General features: G+C 26.5%; 2 protein-coding genes across 2 annotated transcripts; both read right to left on the bottom strand.

Moving 5' to 3' along the window:
- Positions 1-18,008: 18,008 nt before the first annotated feature.
- LOC127115806 (uncharacterized) lies at positions 18,009-19,652 on the bottom strand. The gene is made up of 6 exons (XM_051047253.1): positions 19,408-19,652; positions 19,166-19,333; positions 18,961-19,065; positions 18,798-18,864; positions 18,303-18,398; positions 18,009-18,212 (listed from the first exon to the last, which is right to left on the bottom strand). Exons 1-6 carry the CDS (start codon positions 19,608-19,610, stop codon positions 18,057-18,059), a joined length of 795 nt encoding a protein of 264 aa, XP_050903210.1. The 5' UTR covers positions 19,611-19,652; the 3' UTR covers positions 18,009-18,056.
- Positions 19,653-19,912: 260 nt separating this feature from the next.
- Positions 19,913-21,120, bottom strand: LOC127110494 (uncharacterized). Its single transcript, XM_051046093.1, has 3 exons — positions 20,568-21,120; positions 20,227-20,481; positions 19,913-20,134 (listed from the first exon to the last, which is right to left on the bottom strand). Exons 1-3 carry the CDS (start codon positions 20,727-20,729, stop codon positions 19,913-19,915), a joined length of 639 nt encoding a protein of 212 aa, XP_050902050.1. The 5' UTR covers positions 20,730-21,120.
- Positions 21,121-21,781: the final 661 nt, after the last annotated feature.

Here is a 21,781-nt window from a genome sequence, read left to right as displayed (position 1 = left end):
GTCAAATGCCTCCTAGCGTTTCTCATATAAAGCCTAGTTTTTTGAAATCTTTTGTTTCCTATTATTTCTTTTGTAAATTAAGGTTTTAGAGTTTGACCTGTTATATAGCTCAGATTGACCATCCTGATTACGGATTTATAAACAGACATGCAAAAATTTCCTGACGTTCATTATATGTATTTCAATAGATTCTTTCATAATCGATTGTAATCAATTACAAACATGTTGTAATCGACTGCAACATCATCGAAAACTTAAATACTACAATTTCCTTTATTTTAATTGATTACAACACTATCCAAAAGAACTCAGAATTTCATATCTAATACACATACAATCAACTACAAACATCATGTTATCATTTACGAAACGCAAAAGTTGATCAGACCTTTTTATTTTTATTTTTCATGCAACCTAATAGCATCTTAAACACAATACAAGCATTTTATGGGTGATAATTAAGCATGCATTTACAATCAAGAAATCTTAACAAAAACAACCATTATATCAAGAAATTAAACAAGTAGTCACACAACCAAGAAACCGTTATTCCCACCTCAACAATGGAGATTTTGAAATCTTCATAGTTTTGGTGATGATGGACAATGGAATTGATGCTATAATGAACCCTTGAACTCTTATTTATTATTTCTTCTTTAAGGAATAACCCCTCCCCCCCTCTCTCTCTCTCTCCTCTCTCTCTCTCTCTCTCTCTCTCCCTCTCTCTCTCTCTCTCTCTCTCTCTCTCTCTCTCTCTCTCTCTCTCTCTCTCCCTCCCTCTCTCCCTCCCTCCTCCCTCCCTCCCTCCCTCCCTCCCTCCCTCCCTCTCCTCTCTCTCTCTCTCTCTCTCTCTCTCTCTTCTCTCTTCTCTCTCTCTCTCTCTCTCTCTCCTCTCTCTCTCTCTCTCTCTCTCTCTCTCTCTCTCTCTCTCTCTCTCTCTCTCTCTTCTCTCTCTCTCTCTCTCTCTCTCTCTCTCTCTCTCTCTCTCTCTCTCTCTCTCTCTCCTCTCTCTCTCTCTCTCTCTCTCTCTCTCTCTCTCTCTCTCTCCTCTCTCTCTCATTTTCACAAAGTAAAAAATGATGGTTTTCCAACATGTCCTTAGTGACTTTACATGCTACATATACTTAACTTAAATTTCATCATTAAAACCATTAAGTCACTTTTTGACCAGGATGGAAGTGATGTATTACAAATGTACAAAGAAAATATGGGAAATTTTTAATTTAAAGAAAACAATACTTTTAGAAAGGTGTTTAAATTTCAAAATAAAATTATATGAATATATAAAAATAAATAATTTAATATTTGATATCAAACAAATAATATTTTTATAACATTCTTTCACATTCATTTATTTCAATATACCACGCATTACGAAAAAAGTATTCATCTAAAATACTCTTAGTAAAATAATAGCTTTATTTAAAGAATAACTTAAATAATATAATGTATATAAGAAAAACTCTCATAATAAATCACTATAACACTATAAATATGTTTAAAGTTATCACATGGTACATATAAAAGAGTTTACTAATGATATCACTAATATATCAAGGGATTTACTTATCGGACAAACCATTAAATTAAAATAAGACAATAGATTAAATACAAATTGAATTTATTTTTATTTTATTCGGATAACAAATTATTAAAGATTTTTTTTTTCCATTTTTGAACATATAACAAATATATTTTTAAAAAAATTCAACTATCAAATAAAATTTATAATATCCACATATACACAAAATCATTTTGTGTTACCAATAGCTATTAAAATCACCAACAAAACAACAACATAATTAGCATACCTAATAAAAACAACTTTTTAATCTCAAGTTACCAAAGATGTATCCATAAACTACCATAGAACTCCCTTACACAAATGTTTATATATAGCATGATAAAATATGACAAAAAAACAAACAATAAGGTTAACATGGATAAATATAATTCTTTTAAATAAAATAGTTGTTGGATGATCATACATATTCCAATTGATTGTTTATGATATTGATTGACCTTTCATTTAAAAAATCCATGGATCTTATAAACACTTATATTTCATAGTAAAAAGTGAAAATCTATGACTATTAAAGATTGTTATAATTATAGAAAATTTCTATAAAAGATATTTCTTAGAGATGTATAAAAAAACTAATAAAATATAATGAAAGCAAAAGTTATAATGACCCTCTTTAAATTTAAGGGACACTATGGCTCTATTTTATTTTAGTCTTATATTATAAATTAGATTTAGCATAACTCTTAAGACTAAAAACATTTAATGGTGATAACTCATTATCGTTTGTTGCCCAAGAATAGTTGTTAGACACTTGGACTCCGAAATCATATGAGAGTTAGACTTAACTTAACTTTACAAAAATGACTTGTAAGGAGATAATTACATCCAATTGCAAGTTCATATTTTGATCTTATCGCATCTATAGCGAAGCTTTTTACTATGTTCAATTACAAGTATCTTAGATCATTCGAAGAAAAAAATATTTATTTATTTGTCTTAAACTCACGACTCTAGTGTTATATCACAATATCAATTAAAATAGTTTTAGCTTTATTCAATAATGTTATCATTGAATTCATTATATTCCCTTTCTAAGTCATTCAATTTCTAAGAGAAAAAGAATTTCTAATTGATTTGATCTTGATTAAAATACTATTAGTTCACTAAAATATATGAATCATCTGCTATACAAAACATACAAGAGTTAAAAGACACTTGTAAAGATGAATATTATAAATAATAGAAAATAGGCATTAAGAGTAAAAATATTTATTTAGGTTTCGTGATACGTTTTATCACGTAGAGTTTCACAATAAATATGAATAACTTATTTAATATTATTTAAACTCTCAGAACACAAAGCAATATATATGTATCCATGACATGCACAAACCTACAAAAAAAAGAACAAATATTTATAAGTATCTGGATTTTTTATTGAAAGACTAAACATAACATGAAGAGAAAGAAAAATTGATTACCATGGCATGTGTTAAGGGTGATTTTGCTAGCATTCACTTTGGCATTTTTCACACACTTCTCAAAATCATCTCTCAACCGATTTCCGATACATTTTAGGTCACACTTTATTTCACAAAAGGGTTCTGCCAACTTGGTTGATCCATATTCTTGAGATTGAGGGATGCATTCCACTTGTATTGCAATGAACATAATCATTAACATCACAACGACACTAATCTTTAGGGTGCTCATTGCCATAATTTTTATGTGTATGTCTTATCAATTTTTTAAGTTCAATTTTTTATGATTTTCTTAGATTCCTCAAATGATATTATTTATAGCCATAAATTGTATGCGGATATCTTCAAACTTATGTAAATATTATTATATAAATCTCAATTATATAAATAATTTACTTAATATGTATTTTGAGCATATTATTACTATTATTATACCAATTATTAATATTATTATTACTATGATATTCTTCATGTAAAAATATCTTTTTTCCTTAATTTAGGAAATGAAATGATAAATAGGTAATACAAAAGTAAAATAATTACCTAATATAAAAGTTTAAACTGATTTATTTTTTCTTATTCTTTATTCTTTCAAAACATAAATAGTTTACTAATTAAATATTATTATTATTATACCAATTATTAATATTATTATTTCTGTCATATTCTTCATATAAAAGTATTTTTATTAATTAAGGAAATAAAATGATAAATAGGTAAAATAATAGTAAAATAACGATGTTGAATTACCTAATATAAAAATTTAAATTGATTTATTTGTTCTTATTCTTTATTCTTCAAAAAAAAATAGTTTACTAATTAAATATTCAAAACTTTTCATTATTTTTTACATGACTTGCTAGTTCTATAAGGATAACTCCACTTAATGATTAAAAAAATAGGATTGATATATTTGAAATTGAATATTATCCAAAGTAATGATTAATAGTTTTGCATTTTGAATTTTTATACTTAAGGGATTATAGTGAGGAAGGAACATATTCATATTTCTATGGATTATTTAATTTTAATATAGAGTGAAAAATATTATTTTAGAAGTTTGAACTACATAATTGAGATATTCAAATACATTTTAAAATATAATTTTCACAACATGAACAAAGAAGTTTATCCAAAAAAGAAAAAAAAAGATTTTTTAACTAGTTAAAGTTCACACTATCTTTTTGTCTCCAATCTCAAGAAAAACATATTTAAGGTAATAAAAGTCGTAATACCCCAACCATATAGAAACTAAACTGTAACCAGGACATTAAAAAGGTTGTAATGATGCATCAATGTAGCGTCAAACTTAAATAAGTACATGAAGTCACATAAGATACATCAAATGTGTGTACAAAGTACAACATGTCAAAATATACAAGATAATGACAATATGCAATGAAAGACAAAATAAAAAGGAAAGTCGACCTGCATCCATTGGTTGCCTTTCCCTTTTTGAAAAATTTGGTCAACTAGAAAATATAAGAATCGGTATGAGGTGAGATAATAACAATTCAGTGGAGTTATCCTAAAAGGCCAGGGGCATCGAAGAATTCAAGAGGTTCAACAAGGTTTTAACATTCACGTGTTTTAAAAAATAAAAGCGAGTCGAGGCATAATCCACCTGATAGAATGTGGAAATGTCGATGCACTTGTTATAACATCCATATAAACATATGAGGCATCTAGCTTCACGAAATGTCAAATGCCTCCTAGCGTTTGTCATATAAAGCCTAGTTTTTGAAATTATTTTGTTTCCTATTATTTCTTTTGTAAATTAGGGACTTAGAGTTTGACCTGTCATATTGCTCAGATTGACCATCCTGATTACGGATTTACAAACAGACATGCAAAAATTTCTTGACGTTTATTATATGTATTTCAATAGATTCTTTCATAACCGATTGTAATCAATTACAAACATGTTATAATCGACTATAACATCATCAAAAACTTAAATACTACAATTTCTTTAGTTTTAATTGATTACAACACTATCCAAAAGAGCTCAGAATTTCATATTTAATACACATACAATCAACTACAGACATCATGTTATCATTTACGAAATGCAAAAGTTGAATAGACCTTTTATTTTTATTTTTCATGCAACCTAATAGCATCTTAAACACAATACAAGCATTTTATGGGTGATAATTAAGCATGCATTTACAATCAAGCAATCTTAACAAAAACAATCATTATATCAAGAAATTAAACAAGTAGTCACACAACCAAGAAACCCTTATTCCCACCTCAACAATGGAGATTTTGAAATCTTCATAGTTTTGGTGATGATGGACAATGGAATTGATGCTATAATGAACCCTTGATCTCTCATTTATTATTTCTTCTTTAAGGAATAACCTCTCTCTCTCTCTCTCTCTCTCTCTCTCTCTCCTCTCTCTCTCTCTCTCTCTCTCTCTCTCTCTCTCTCTCTCTCTCTCTCTCTCATTTTCACAAAGTAAAAAATGATGGTTTTCCAACATGTCCTTAGTGACTTTACATGCTACATATACTTAACTTAAATTTCATCATTAAAACCATTAAGTCACATTTTGACCAGGATGGAAGTGATGTATTACAAATGTACAAAGAAAATATGGGGAATTTTTAATTTAAAGAAAACAATACATTTAGAAAGGTGTTTAAATTTCAAAATAAAATTATATGAATATATTAAAATAAATAATTTAATATTAGATATCAAACAAATAATATTTTTATAACATTCTTTCACATTCATTTATTTCAATATACCACGCATTATGAAAATAGTATTTATCTAAAATACTCTTAGTAAAATAATAGCTTTATTTTAAACAATAATTTAAATAATATAATGTATATATAAGAAAAACTCTCATAATAAATCACTATAACACTATAAATATGTTTAAAGTTATCACATGGTACATATAAAAGAGTTTACTAATGATATCACTAATATATCAAGGGATTTACTTATCGGACAAACCATTAAATTAAAATAAGATAATAGATTAAATACAAATTGAATTAAATAAATAAAATACAAATTGAACTTATTTTTATTTTATTCGGATAACAAATTATTAAAGATTTTTTTTCCATTTTTGAACATATAGCAAATATATTTTAAAAAAATTCAACTATCAAATAAAATTTATAATATCCACATATACACAAAATCATTTTGTGTTACCAATAGCTATTAAAATCACCAACAAAACAACAACATAATTAGCATACCTAATAAAAATAACTTTTTAATCTCAAGTTACCAAAGATGTATCCATAAACTACCATAGAACTCCCTTACACAAATGTTTATATATAGCATGATTAAATATGACAAAAAAACAAACAAGAAGGTTAACATGGATAAATATAATTCATTAAAAAAAATAGTTGTTGGATGATCATACATATTCCAATTAATTGTTTATGATATTGATTGACCTTTCATTTAAAAAATCCATAGATCTTATAAACACTTAAATTTCATAGTAAAAAGTGAAAATCTATGACTATTAAAGGTTGTTATAATTATAGAAAATTTCTATAATAGATATTTCTTAGAGATGTATAAAGAAACTAATAAAATATAATGAAAGCAAAAGTTATAATGACCCTCTTTAAATTTAAGGGACACTATGGCTCTATTTTATTTTAGTCTTATATTATAAATTAGATTTAGCATAACTCTTAAGACTAAAAACATTTAATGGTGATAACTCATTATCGTTTGTTGCCCAAGAATAGTTGTTAGACACTTGGACTCCAAAATCATATGAGAGTTAGACTTAACTTAACTTTAGAAAAATGACTTGTAAGGAGATAATTACATCCAATTGCAAGTTCATATTTTGATCTTATCGCATCTATAGCGAAGCTTTTCACTATGTTCAATTACAAGTATCTTAGATCATTCAAAGAAAAAAATATTTATTTATTTGTCTTAAACTCACGACTCTAGTGTTATATCACAATATCAATTAAAATAGTTTTAGCTTTATTCAATAATATTATCATTGAATTCATTATATTCCCTTTCTAAGTCATTCAATTTCTAAGAGAAAAAAAATTTCTAATTGATTTGATCTTGATTAAAATACTATTAGTTCACTAAAATATATGAATCATCTGCTATACAAAACATACAAGAGTTAAAAGACACTTGTAAAGATGAATATTATAAATAATAGAAAATAGGCATTAAGAGTAAAAATATTCATTTAGGTTTCGTGATACGTTTTATCACGTAGAGTTTCACAATAAATATGAATAACTTATTTAATATTATTTAAACTCTCAGAACACAAAGCAATATATATGTATCCATGACATGCACAAACCTACAAAAAAAGAACAAATATTTATAAGTATCTGGATTTTTTATTGAAAGACTAAACATAACATGAAGAGAAAGAAAAATTGATTACCATGGCATGTGTTAAGGGTGATTTTGCTAGCATTCACTTTGGCATTTTTTCACACACTTCTCAAAATCATCTCTCAACCGATTTCCGATACATTTTAGGTCACACTTTATTTCACAAAAGGGTTCTGCCAACTTGGTTGATCCATATTCTTGAGATTGAGGGATGCATTCCACTTGTATTGCAATGAACATAATCATTAACATCACAACGACACTAATCTTTAGGGTGCTCATTGCCATAATTTTTTATGTGTATGTCTTATCAATTTTTTAAGTTCAATTTTTTATGATTTTCTTAGATTCCTCAAATGATATTATTTATAGCCATAAATTGTATGCGGATATCTTCAAACTTATGTAAATATTATTATATAAATATCAATTATATAAATAATTTACTTAATATGTATTTTGAGCATATTATTACTATTATTATACCAATTATTAATATTATTATTACTATGATATTCTTCATGTAAAAATATTTTTTTCCTTAATTTAGGAAATGAAATGATAAATAGGTAATACAAAAGTAAAATAATTACCTAATATAAAAGTTTAAACTGATTTATTTTTTCTTATTCTTTATTCTTTCAAAACATAAATAGTTTACTAATTAAATATTATTATTATTATACCAATTATTAATATTATTATTTCTGTCATATTCTTCATATAAAAGTATTTTTATTAATTAAGGAAATAAAATGATAAATAGGTAAAATAATAGTAAAATAACGATGTTGAATTACCTAATATAAAAATTTAAATTGATTTATTTGTTCTTATTCTTTATTCTTCAAAAAAAAAATAGTTTACTAATTAAATATTCAAAACTTTTCATTATTTTTTTACATGACTTGCTAGTTCTATAAGGATAACTCCACTTAATGATTAAAAAAATAGGATTGATATATTTGAAATTGAATATTATCCAAAGTAATGATTAATAGTTTTGCATTTTGAATTTTTATACTTAAGGGATTATAGTGAGGAAGGAACATATTCATATTTCTATGGATTATTTAATTCTAATATAGAGTGAAAAATATTATTTTAGAAGTTTGAACTACATAATTGAGATATTCAAATACATTTTAAAATATAATTTTCACAACATGAACAAAGAAGTTTATCCAAAAAAGAAAAAAAAAAGATTTTTTAACTAGTTAAAGTTCACACTATCTTTTTGTCTCCAATCTCAAGAAAAACATATTTAAGGTAATAAAAGTCGTAATACCCCAACCATATAGAAACTAAACTGTAACCAGGATATTAAAAAGGTTGTAATGATGCATCAATGTAGCGTCAAACTTAAATAAGTACATGAAGTCACATAAGATACATCAAATGTGTGTACAAAGTACAACATGTCAAAATATACAAGATAATGACAATATGCAATGAAAGACAAAATAAAAAGGAAAGTCGACCTGCATCCATTGGTTGCCTTTCCCTTTTTGAAAAATTTGGTCAACTAGAAAATATAAGAATCGGTATGAGGTGAGATAATAACAATTCAGTGGAGTTATCCTAAAAGGCCAGGGGCATCGAAGAATTCAAGAGGTTCAACAAGGTTTTAACATTCACGTGTTTTAAAAAAATAAAAGCGAGTCGAGGCATAATCCACCTGATAGAATGTGGAAATGTCGATGCACTTGTTATAACATCCATATAAACATATGAGGCATCTAGCTTCACGAAATGTCAAATGCCTCCTAGCGTTTGTCATATAAAGCCTAGTTTTTGAAATTATTTGTTTCCTATTATTTCTTTTGTAAATTAGGGACTTAGAGTTTGACCTGTCATATTGCTCAGATTGACCATCCTGATTACGGATTTACAAACAGACATGCAAAAATTTCTTGACGTTTATTATATGTATTTCAATAGATTCTTTCATAACCGATTGTAATCAATTACAAACATGTTATAATCGACTATAACATCATCAAAAACTTAAATACTACAATTTCTTTAGTTTTAATTGATTACAACACTATCCAAAAGAGCTCAGAATTTCATATTTAATACACATACAATCAACTACAGACATCATGTTATCATTTACGAAATGCAAAAGTTGAATAGACCTTTTATTTTTATTTTTCATGCAACCTAATAGCATCTTAAACACAATACAAGCATTTTATGGGTGATAATTAAGCATGCATTTACAATCAAGCAATCTTAACAAAAACAATCATTATATCAAGAAATTAAACAAGTAGTCACACAACCAAGAAACCCTTATTCCCACCTCAACAATGGAGATTTTGAAATCTTCATAGTTTTGGTGATGATGGACAATGGAATTGATGCTATAATGAACCCTTGATCTCTCATTTATTATTTCTTCTTTAAGGAATAACCCTCTCTCTCTCTCTCTCTCTCTCTCTCTCTCTCTCTCTCTCTCTCTCTCTCTCTCTCTCATTTTCACAAAGTAAAAAATGATGGTTTTCCAACATGTCCTTAGTGACTTTACATGCTACATATACTTACCTTAAATTTCATCATTAAAACCATTAAGTCACATTTTGACCAGGATGGAAGTGATGTATTACAAATGTACAAAGAAAATATGGGGAATTTTTAATTTAAAGAAAACAATACATTTAGAAAGGTGTTTAAATTTCAAAATAAAATTATATGAATATATTAAAATAAATAATTTAATATTAGATATCAAACAAATAATATTTTTATAACATTCTTTCACATTCATTTATTTCAATATACCACGCATTATGAAAATAGTATTCATCTAAAATACTCTTAGTAAAATAATAGCTTTATTTTAAACAATAATTTAAATAATATAATGTATATATAAGAAAAACTCTCATAATAAATCACTATAACACTATAAATATGTTTAAAGTTATCACATGGTACATATAAAAGAGTTTACTAATGATATCACTAATATATCAAGGGATTTACTTATCGGACAAACCATTAAATTAAAATAAGATAATAGATTAAATACAAATTGAATTAAATAAATAAAATACAAATTGAACTTATTTTTATTTTATTCGGATAACAAATTATTAAAGATTTTTTTTTTCCATTTTTGAACATATAGCAAATATATTTTTAAAAAAATTCAACTATCAAATAAAATTTATAATATCCACATATACACAAAATCATTTTGTGTTACCAATAGCTATTAAAATCACCAACAAAACAACAACATAATTAGCATACCTAATAAAAATAACTTTTTAATCTCAAGTTACCAAAGATGTATCCATAAACTACCATAGAACTCCCTTACACAAATGTTTATATATAGCATGATTAAATATGACAAAAAAACAAACAAGAAGGTTAACATGGATAAATATAATTCATTAAAAAAAATAGTTGTTGGATGATCATACATATTCCAATTAATTGTTTATGATATTGATTGACCTTTCATTTAAAAAATCCATAGATCTTATAAACACTTAAATTTCATAGTAAAAAGTGAAAATCTATGACTATTAAAGGTTGTTATAATTATAGAAAATTTCTATAATAGATATTTCTTAGAGATGTATAAAGAAACTAATAAAATATAATGAAAGCAAAAGTTATAATGACCCTCTTTAAATTTAAGGGACACTATGGCTCTATTTTATTTTAGTCTTATATTATAAATTAGATTTAGCATAACTCTTAAGACTAAAAACATTTAATGGTGATAACTCATTATCGTTTGTTGCCCAAGAATAGTTGTTAGACACTTGGACTCCAAAATCATATGAGAGTTAGACTTAACTTAACTTTACAAAAATGACTTGTAAGGAGATAATTACATCCAATTGCAAGTTCATATTTTGATCTTATCGCATCTATAGCGAAGCTTTTCACTATGTTCAATTACAAGTATCTTAGATCATTCAAAGAAAAAAATATTTATTTATTTGTCTTAAACTCACGACTCTAGTGTTATATCACAATATCAATTAAAATAGTTTTAGCTTTATTCAATAATATTATCATTGAATTCATTATATTCCCTTTCTAAGTCATTCAATTTCTAAGAGAAAAAAATTTCTAATTGATTTGATCTTGATTAAAATACTATTAGTTCACTAAAATATATGAATCATCTGCTATACAAAACATACAAGAGTTAAAAGACACTTGTAAAGATGAATATTATAAATAATAGAAAATAGGCATTAAGAGTAAAAATATTCATTTAGGTTTCGTGATACGTTTTATCACGTAGAGTTTCACAATAAATATGAATAACTTATTTAATATTATTTAAACTCTCAGAACACAAAGCAATATATGTATCCATGACATGCACAAACCTACAAAAAAAAGAACAAATATTTATAAGTATCTGGATTTTTTATTGAAAGACTAAACATAACATGAAGAGAAAGAAAAATTGATTACCATGGCATGTGTTAAGGGTGATTTTGCTAGCATTCACTTTGGCATTTTTTCACACACTTCTCAAAATCATCTCTCAACCGATTTCCGATACATTTTAGGTCACACTTTATTTCACAAAAGGGTTCTGCCAACTTGGTTGATCCATATTCTTGAGATTGAGGGATGCATTCCACTTGTATTGCAATGAACATAATCATTAACATCACAACGACACTAATCTTTAGGGTGCTCATTGCCATAATTTTTTATGTGTATGTCTTATCAATTTTTTAAGTTCAATTTTTTTATGATTTTCTTAGATTCCTCAAATGATATTATTTATAGCCATAAATTGTATGCGGATATCTTCAAACTTATGTAAATATTATTATATAAATATCAATTATATAAATAATTTACTTAATATGTATTTTGAGCATATTATTACTATTATTATACCAATTATTAATATTATTATTACTATGATATTCTTCATGTAAAAATATATTTTTTCCTTAATTTAGGAAATGAAATGATAAATAGGTAATACAAAAGTAAAATAATTACCTAATATAAAAGTTTAAACTGATTTATTTTTTCTTATTCTTTATTCTTTCAAAACATAAATAGTTTACTAATTAAATATTATTATTATTATACCAATTATTAATATTATTATTTCTGTCATATTCTTCATATAAAAGTATTTTTATTAATTAAGGAAATAAAATGATAAATAGGTAAAATAATAGTAAAATAACGATGTTGAATTACCTAATATAAAAATTTAAATTGATTTATTTGTTCTTATTCTTTATTCTTCAAAAAAAAAATAGTTTACTAATTAAATATTCAAAACTTTTCATTATTTTTTACATGACTTGCTAGTTCTATAAGGATAACTCCACTTAATGATTAAAAAAATAGGATTGATATATTTGAAATTGAATATTATCCAAAGTAATGATTAATAGTTTTGCATTTTGAATTTTATACTTAAGGGATTATAGTGAGGAAGGAACATATTCATATTTCTATGGATTATTTAATTCTAATATAGAGTGAAAAATATTATTTTAGAAGTTTGAACTACATAATTGAGATATTCAAATACATTTTAAAATATAATTTTCACAACATGAACAAAGAAGTTTATCCAAAAAAGAAAAAAAAAAGATTTTTTAACTAGTTAAAGTTCACACTATCTTTTTGTCTCCAATCTCAAGAAAAACATATTTAAGGTAATAAAAGTCGTAATACCCCAACCATATAGAAACTAAACTGTAACCAGGATATTAAAAAGGTTGTAATGATGCATCAATGTAGCGTCAAACTTAAATAAGTACATGAAGTCACATAAGATACATCAAATGTGTGTACAAAGTACAACATGTCAAAATATACAAGATAATGACAATATGCAATGAAAGACAAAATAAAAAGGAAAGTCGACCTGCATCCATTGGTTGCCTTTCCCTTTTTGAAAAATTTGGTCAACTAGAAAATATAAGAATCGGTATGAGGTGAGATAATAACAATTCAGTGGAGTTATCCTAAAAGGCCAGGGGCATCGAAGAATTCAAGAGGTTCAACAAGGTTTTAACATTCACGTGTTTTAAAAAATAAAAGCGAGTCGAGGCATAATCCACCTGATAGAATGTGGAAATGTCGATGCACTTGTTATAACATCCATATAAACATATGAGGCATCTAGCTTCACGAAATGTCAAATGCCTCCTAGCGTTTGTCATATAAAGCCTAGTTTTTGAAATTATTTGTTTCCTATTATTTCTTTTGTAAATTAGGGACTTAGAGTTTGACCTGTCATATTGCTCAGATTGACCATCCTGATTACGGATTTACAAACAGACATGCAAAAATTTCTTGACGTTTATTATATGTATTTCAATAGATTCTTTCATAACCGATTGTAATCAATTACAAACATGTTATAATCGACTATAACATCATCAAAAACTTAAATACTACAATTTCTTTAGTTTTAATTGATTACAACACTATCCAAAAGAGCTCAGAATTTCATATTTAATACACATACAATCAACTACAGACATCATGTTATCATTTACGAAATGCAAAAGTTGAATAGACCTTTTATTTTTATTTTTCATGCAACCTAATAGCATCTTAAACACAATACAAGCATTTTATGGGTGATAATTAAGCATGCATTTACAATCAAGCAATCTTAACAAAAACAATCATTATATCAAGAAATTAAACAAGTAGTCACACAACCAAGAAACCCTTATTCCCACCTCAACAATGGAGATTTTGAAATCTTCATAGTTTTGGTGATGATGGACAATGGAATTGATGCTATAATGAACCCTTGATCTCTCATTTATTATTTCTTCTTTAAGGAATAACCCTCTCTCTCTCTCTCTCTCTCTCTCTCTCTCTCTCTCTCTCTCTCTCTCTCTCTCTCTCTCTCTCTCTCATTTTCACAAAGTAAAAAATGATGGTTTTCCAACATGTCCTTAGTGACTTTACATGATACATATACTTAACTTAAATTTCATCATTAAAACCATTAAGTCACATTTTGACCAGGATGGAAGTGATGTATTACAAATGTACAAAGAAAATATGGGGAATTTTTAATTTAAAGAAAACAATACGTTTAGAAAGGTGTTTAAATTTCAAAATAAAATTATATGAATATATTAAAATAAATAATTTAATATTTGATATCAAACAAATAATATTTTTATAACATTCTTTCACATTCATTTATTTCAATATACCACGCATTATGAAAATAGTATTCATCTAAAATACTCTTAGTAAAATAATAGCTTTATTTTAAACAATAATTTAAATAATATAATGTATATATAAGAAAAACTCTCATAATAAATCACTATAACACTATAAATATGTTTAAAGTTATCACATGATACATATAAAAGAGTTTACTAATGATATCACTAATATATCAAGGGATTTACTTATCGGACAAACCATTAAATGAAAATAAGATAATAGATTAAATACAAATTGAATTAAATAAATAAAATACAAATTGAACTTATTTTTATTTTATTCGGATAACAAATTATTAAAGATTTTTTTTTCCATTTTTGAACATATAGCAAATATATTTTTAAAAAAATTCAACTATCAAATAAAATTTATAATATCCACATATACACAAAATCATTTTGTGTTACCAATAGCTATTAAAATCACCAACAAAACAACAACATAATTAGCATACCTAATAAAAATAACTTTTTAATCTCAAGTTACCAAAGATGTATCCATAAACTACCATAGAACTCCCTTACACAAATGTTTATATATAGCATGATAAAATATGACAAAAAAACAAACAAGAAGGTTAACATGGATAAATATAATTCTTTAAAAAAAATAGTTGTTGGATGATCATACATATTCCAATTAATTGTTTATGATATTGATTGACCTTTCATTTAAAAAATCCATAGATCTTATAAACACTTAAATTTCATAGTAAAAAGTGAAAATCTATGACTATTAAAGGTTGTTATAATTATAGAAAATTTCTATAAAAGATATTTCTTAGAGATGTATAAAAAAACTAATAAAATATAATGAAAGCAAAAGTTATAATGACCCTCTTTAAATTTAAGGGACACTATGGCTCTATTTTATTTTAGTCTTATATTATAAATTAGATTTAGCATAACTCTTAAGACTAAAAACATTTAATGGTGATAACTCATTATCGTTTGTTGCCCAAGAATAGTTGTTAGACACTTGGACTCCGAAATCATATGAGAGTTAGACTTAACTTAACTTTACAAAAATGACTTGTAAGGAGATAATTACATCCAATTGCAAGTTCATATTTTGATCTTATCGCATCTATAGCGAAGCTTTTCACTATGTTCAATTACAAGTATCTTAGATCATTCAAAGAAAAAATATTTATTTATTTATCTTAAACTCACTACTCTAGTGTTATATCACAATATCAAAATAGCTTTAGATTTATTCAATAATGTTATCATTGAATTCATTATATTCCCTTTCTAAATCATTCAATATCTAAGAGAAAAAGAATTACTAATTGATTTGATCTTGATTAAAATACTATTAGTTCACTAAAATATATGAATCATCTGCTATACAAAACATACAAGAGTTAAAAGACACTTGTAAAGATGAATATTATAAATAATAGAAAATAGGCATTAAGAGTAAAAATATTTATTTAGGTTTCATGATACGTTTTATCACGTAGAGTTTCACAATAAATATGAATAACTTATTTAATATTATTTAAACTCTCAGAACACAAAGCAATATATATGTATCCATGACATGCACAAACCTACGAAAAAAAGAACAAATATTTATAAGTATCTGGATTTTTTATTGAAAGACTAAACATAACATGAAGAGAAAGAAAAATTGATTACCATGGCATGTGTTAAGGGTGATTTTGCTAGCATTCACTTTGGCATTTTTTCACACACTTCTCAAAATCATCTCTCAACCGATTTCTGATACATTTTAGGTCACACTTTATTTCACAAAAGGGTTCTGCCAACTTGGTTGATCCATATTCTTGAGATTGAGGGATGCATTCCACTTGTATTGCAATGAACATAATCATTAACATCACAACGACACTAATCTTTAGGGTGCTCATTGCCATAATTTTTTATGTGTATGTCTTATCAATTTTTTAAGTTCAATTTTTTATGATTTTCTTAGATTCCTCAAATGATATTATTTATAGCCATAAATTGTATGCGGATATCTTCAAACTTATGTAAATATTATTATATAAATATCAATTATATAAATAATTTACTTAATATGTATTTTGAGCATATTATTACTATTATTATACCAATTATTAATATTATTATTACTATGATATTCTTCATGTAAAAATATCTTTTTTCCTTAATTTAGGAAATGAAATGATAAATAGGTAATACAAAAGTAAAATAATTACCTAATATAAAAGTTTAAACTGATTTATTTTTTCTTATTCTTTATTCTTTCAAAACATAAATAGTTTACTAATTAAATATTATTATTATTATACCAATTATTAATATTATTATTTCTGTCATATTCTTCATATAAAAGTATTTTTATTAATTAAGGAAATAAAATGATAAATAGGTAAAATAATAGTAAAATAACGATGTTGAATTACCTAATATAAAAATTTAAATTGATTTATTTGTTCTTATTCTTCCAAAAAAAATAGTTTACTAATTAAATATTCAAAACTTTTCATTATTTTTTTACATGACTTGCTAGTTCTATAAGGATAACTCCACTTAATGATTAAAAAAAATAGGATTGATATATTTGAAATTGAATATTATCCAAAGTAATGATTAATAGTTTTGCATTTTGAATTTTTATACATAAGGGATTATATGAATAGATAAAAATAAATAATTTATAACATTCTTTCACATTCATTTATTTCAATATACCACGCATTATGAAAAAAGTATTCATCTAACACTAGTGCAGAAAGAAGATTTTACACCCGTTTTTTATACATATTACACCCGTTATGATAGGGTGTAAATTCAAAGGGTGAGATATGTATGAAGAATTTACACCCGTTTTAAAACGGGTGTAAAAAGAGAATATATTACACCCTATTTTAGATTTAAAAAAAGGGTGTAATTGGTAGATATATACATTAAATTTTAAGATATTTACACCCTATTTAATATAAAACGGGTGTAAATTGTCACCTATTACACCCTGTTTTAGATAAAAAAAGGTGTAATTGGTAGATATATACATTGAATTTTAGGACATTTACACCCTATTTAATATAAAACGGGTGTAAATTGTCACCTACATACATTGAAGTTAAACGAATTTACACCCTATTATAATTCAAACGGGTGTAAAATGACAAATATTTACACCCTATTTTTGATATATCAAATGTAAAATATCTTATAATTACATTTAATTTTAACACATTTACACCCTATTTTGTGTATGAAGGGTGTAAAATATCTCAATTTTTTTAAAAATATTTTATTTGAAATTTCATTAAACCAAATATTTTTATATATTCCTGGATATTCAATAAAAAACAAAAATAACCAAAACAAACATTTCTCTAATCTTTAGAATCTTGCACCAAGTCATACATCAACAAAAATTGTATTCATGTAAGAAAAAAATTCAACCACTTTGTTCATGTAACTTGTACCAATAAATCATTCATGGAACAAAAATATATCTATATATAAGTTTTTTTTAATCGCTTCTGTTTTGTCATTAAATCTTTCTTTTCCTGGTTCTCTTGCTCTTCAACCTTTTGCAAAAAGAATTGAGCCCAAAGTTGTCGGATGTGATCAATTGACTCTTTTTCATATGATGAGGTGTCTGTGAATATCTGCAAGTTCAAACATATAATAAATTAAACAACTACATGTTAAAACAATAATTTACATGTTTTTCATTAAATATATGTAATATAAAATACCTCATTGAATCTTTCAACAATACAAGCATCAATAATGTCAAACATATTTTTCATGACATAATATCCACATGCCCATCCGTTATCTTGTTGATGCCCCTGCATATAAACTCCTAGTTACATTAAAGCCACCAAAAACAACAACATCACAAACTTTTTTCCTTTTTCACAAAATTTGTACCAACACTAACTTTCTTCACTCGACATAGAAACACATACAATTTTAGTTGGTTCAGAGCATGTACAACTATAATTTTATCACCATAAGTGCAATTCAGTAATAAATATACTACATGTTTATAATGATAACTTACAAATATATCACTTGCAATTATAAAATCGGAATTTTCTTTTTCTTTATCTCATTTATAATAATATAAATAATCAAGATATATGGGCATTTAATACCTCTTTATAAATGGTATCTTTCAAGAACTAAAAAATCAAGCCAACACACCAGTATTCCAAGAAACGACAATATAGTAAAACAAATCTTACCATAATATTCTTCCAATTAGGCTTCTTCTTCTTAATACCTCTTAATAAATGATAACCTTCTAGAGCTCTGATAAAAGAGTTGTCAACGAAGTAAGTTATAAATATAAAGACTATGTGTACAAAAATTTAGTATAAATGATATCTCTCTATTTAGGCTTCTTACCCCTCCAATATGACCTTAATATTTTTCTTAGGAGATCTGTTTAATGAACAAAACCAAAAAATAATATTATCTTCAGGACAAATGACAAACAATTGCCAGTGATTGCTGTAAATTTACAAAAAAAAAGTGTTAGAATCAATAAAATTTAAATATTACAAAATAACATATGAAAAACGATAAAACCTTGAAGGAAACATGTACTTACCTATTTAGCAATGGTCCTAAATAACATTTTTTTGGCTCTCCATCCAACTTATTTTGTATGTATGTTTGAATAACTTCGGCCGGTTTTGTGTGAACTAGTATCCTATTTGGATCGAGAAACCCAAATAGTTTGTTGAAATTCTTGGAGATACACATGCGATGTAGATATCTAAATTTTTGAAACAAATATTAATTATATTTGATACATAAAAAAAATAACTAACAATAGAATATGATACTTACGTGCACCATAAAGACAAGATAGATGTGGATAGCCATTTAATACCGGAAGTTAATTCATTAAGATCCACCCTATCAATAAAAACTGAGAGTTCACTTGTTTCATGATCCAAATCTAGAGAGAATGAATTTTCCTTGAGATTGTTAATCTTTTTGAGGTAATCTTCAGAAGCATCCATTTTTTTAGTTAAATCTTCAGTAGTCATAACCTTTGAGCAACTTCCGTTAGTGCTCGTACCCACAGATTCTACATGTTGTATCAAGTGAACATTAATTAAATTAATTTTTTTCTAATTTTTAGTAGATTAATTGTATCCAGTTACGCATACCTCTTTTATAAACATCTCTTTAGGCCTCTCGGAGCGGAGCTCCAATTGCATCTGTTGTAGGAGTTTCATTCCTTGTTGGATTTGAGCTCTCTCCTCTTGCATCTCTTTTTGCATTTGTTGTTGGAGCTCTGTTCTTTGTTGTTGGAGATGTTTTTGTAATTTATGTTGGAAATCTATATTCATTTTTGCTCCAAGGCTTGAAGGTGGGCTAGAAGGTCATCTTGAGAGACACCTCCTAAGGTGGAGCGTGAACTTTTTCCATAGAAATTCTTAAAGCCCACACCCCTAGGAGCAGTGCGGATCCGACCAGGGTGTTCATTTATTCCAAGGGCAACAGTCAAGATATCGTCACGCCCTTCAAAGACAATAGTACCTTGTGTATTTTTTTCCACTAACTCTCCCTAAAACATTTAGATACATATAAAAATGATGTAAAATGATTACTAAGTTATGAATGAAATTTAAATTTATCAATAAATCTTTTATTACTTACAATCTTAGATGCTACTAAGTTTGTTGCCTCAGATGTAAAATTTCCCGATGGCTTCTGTCGAGCCATCAACCATGCCTCATATCGCTTTAGTTCGGGAGGGTCAACCATCAAACTTTCATCACCTTTGGCCTCTTCAATCACTTTTTTCCTCCTCTCTTCCATTACGGTGGCCCTAAGTTTTTCATAACCACCACGAGACAAAATATGAGGGTGGATATTCTTTGATGCATGTGTCTTTCCTTTTAGCCTTTTCTCCTATTACAAATAAATCACATTAAACTAAACGTCAAAAACCAAATCAATTTAGATAACATAAAAATAAATCTACAAATTTAACTAACTTGAAAATCTTCTTTTTGTCGAGTCTGGACAAACAAATCCCAATCTTCTTCTTTGATAAATTTATACTTTTCAAATGGAGTTGTATTTCCATGCTTATCTCCTTTCCCAAATATATAGACATTTGAGAGCAATGTCTTAAATTGCTTCAATCGTTCCCCCATATAAACAAACCAATGCTTCCTAAATTCTTTATCAGTGGGGCAAGTGAACTTACACTTCAAAACATAAGGAGTGTTAGTAATTGAAGCAATTATAGATAATAACTTTAAAATAATTAATTAAAAATGCATACCGTGATATCGTCCCATATCACGTCCTTCAACTTATCGCTTATCTTTTTCCATTGCTTTTCATTTATACTAACCTTGCTACGTGCAATGAATGACAAATAACTTTTAAACTTTGCAGCATACTGACCAATGGGTTGGAAGGTATCAGGATCAAAATCAATTTGGTATTTTTCACCATCAGGAAGTTTGGCAATGAAACGTAGCAATGCTGTGACACCTCTAGTCTTCTTTTTTTTTGGTGAAGAGCTAGATGGTTTATCCATAATTCCTGTTTAGAGAGAAAACAATATTAGTCAAAACTAAAATTAAAATGAATAATAAACATAATAGACTTCTTCTCCAGTTAAGGCCTTTGGGGCAACTTTATACTCCTGATATCCATTAAAAGCCTTTTTCAATCTTCGATATGGGTGATTATGATTAAGAAATCTTCGGTGTCCAAGGTAAACAGTCTTTTTTCCTTTCTCTAATTGATGGTAGCATGTATCTTTAACAGCAGACTAAAACCAACATACTTAAACAGCTTATTAGCATTATTCACTAGTAAAACATGGTAAATCAGTAAGTTGATCGATACTAATTCCTTCATTCAAAAATTACTCTAGTTATGGACACCTGTGAAAAAAAGTGTGTCCGTTACTCTAGTTATGGACACCCGTGAAAAAAAGTGTGTCCGTTACTCTAGTTATGGACACCTGTGAAAAAATGTGTGTCCGTCCGTGTCGGACACCTCGACCATCACATATCTAATTTATTCATTTTTAAAATTATTTTCAGTGTCGTCGTATAAGTGTGTCGTATAAGTGTCGGAGTAGTTTTCGGTGTGTTCGTGCTTCATAGGCTCTATACAAGAGTTCAACAACAATTCCTTCATTCAAAAAACTAGTATCATTCATAATGTAGAAATCATGATAAGTAAAAGA

This window comes from Lathyrus oleraceus, chromosome 1 (assembly GCF_024323335.1).
Source record: "Lathyrus oleraceus cultivar Zhongwan6 chromosome 1, CAAS_Psat_ZW6_1.0, whole genome shotgun sequence".
Taxonomy (NCBI): domain Eukaryota; kingdom Viridiplantae; phylum Streptophyta; class Magnoliopsida; order Fabales; family Fabaceae; genus Lathyrus; species Lathyrus oleraceus.
Note: the sequence above shows the minus strand (reverse complement) of the source record. Positions and strands in the feature narration are given on the sequence as shown.

Excerpts from the sequence above, each read along its gene's own strand:
- LOC127115806 (XM_051047253.1), bottom strand. The coding sequence starts at position 19,610 with ATGACTACTGAAGATTTAACTAAAAAAATGGATGCTTCTGAAGATTAC. Across the intron at positions 19,334-19,407 it reads ATCTTGTCTTTATGGTGCAC|ATATCTACATCGCATGTGTA; the intron begins GTAAGTATCATA and ends TCAAAAATTTAG. Across the intron at positions 18,399-18,797 it reads CTAATTGGAAGAATATTATG|GGGCATCAACAAGATAACGG; the intron begins GTAAGATTTGTT and ends GTTTATATGCAG.
- LOC127110494 (XM_051046093.1), bottom strand. The coding sequence starts at position 20,729 with ATGGGGGAACGATTGAAGCAATTTAAGACATTGCTCTCAAATGTCTAT. Across the intron at positions 20,482-20,567 it reads GACAAAAAGAAGATTTTCAA|GAGAAAAGGCTAAAAGGAAA; the intron begins GTTAGTTAAATT and ends TATTTGTAATAG. Across the intron at positions 20,135-20,226 it reads ACTTAGTAGCATCTAAGATT|GGAGAGTTAGTGGAAAAAAA; the intron begins GTAAGTAATAAA and ends TAAATGTTTTAG.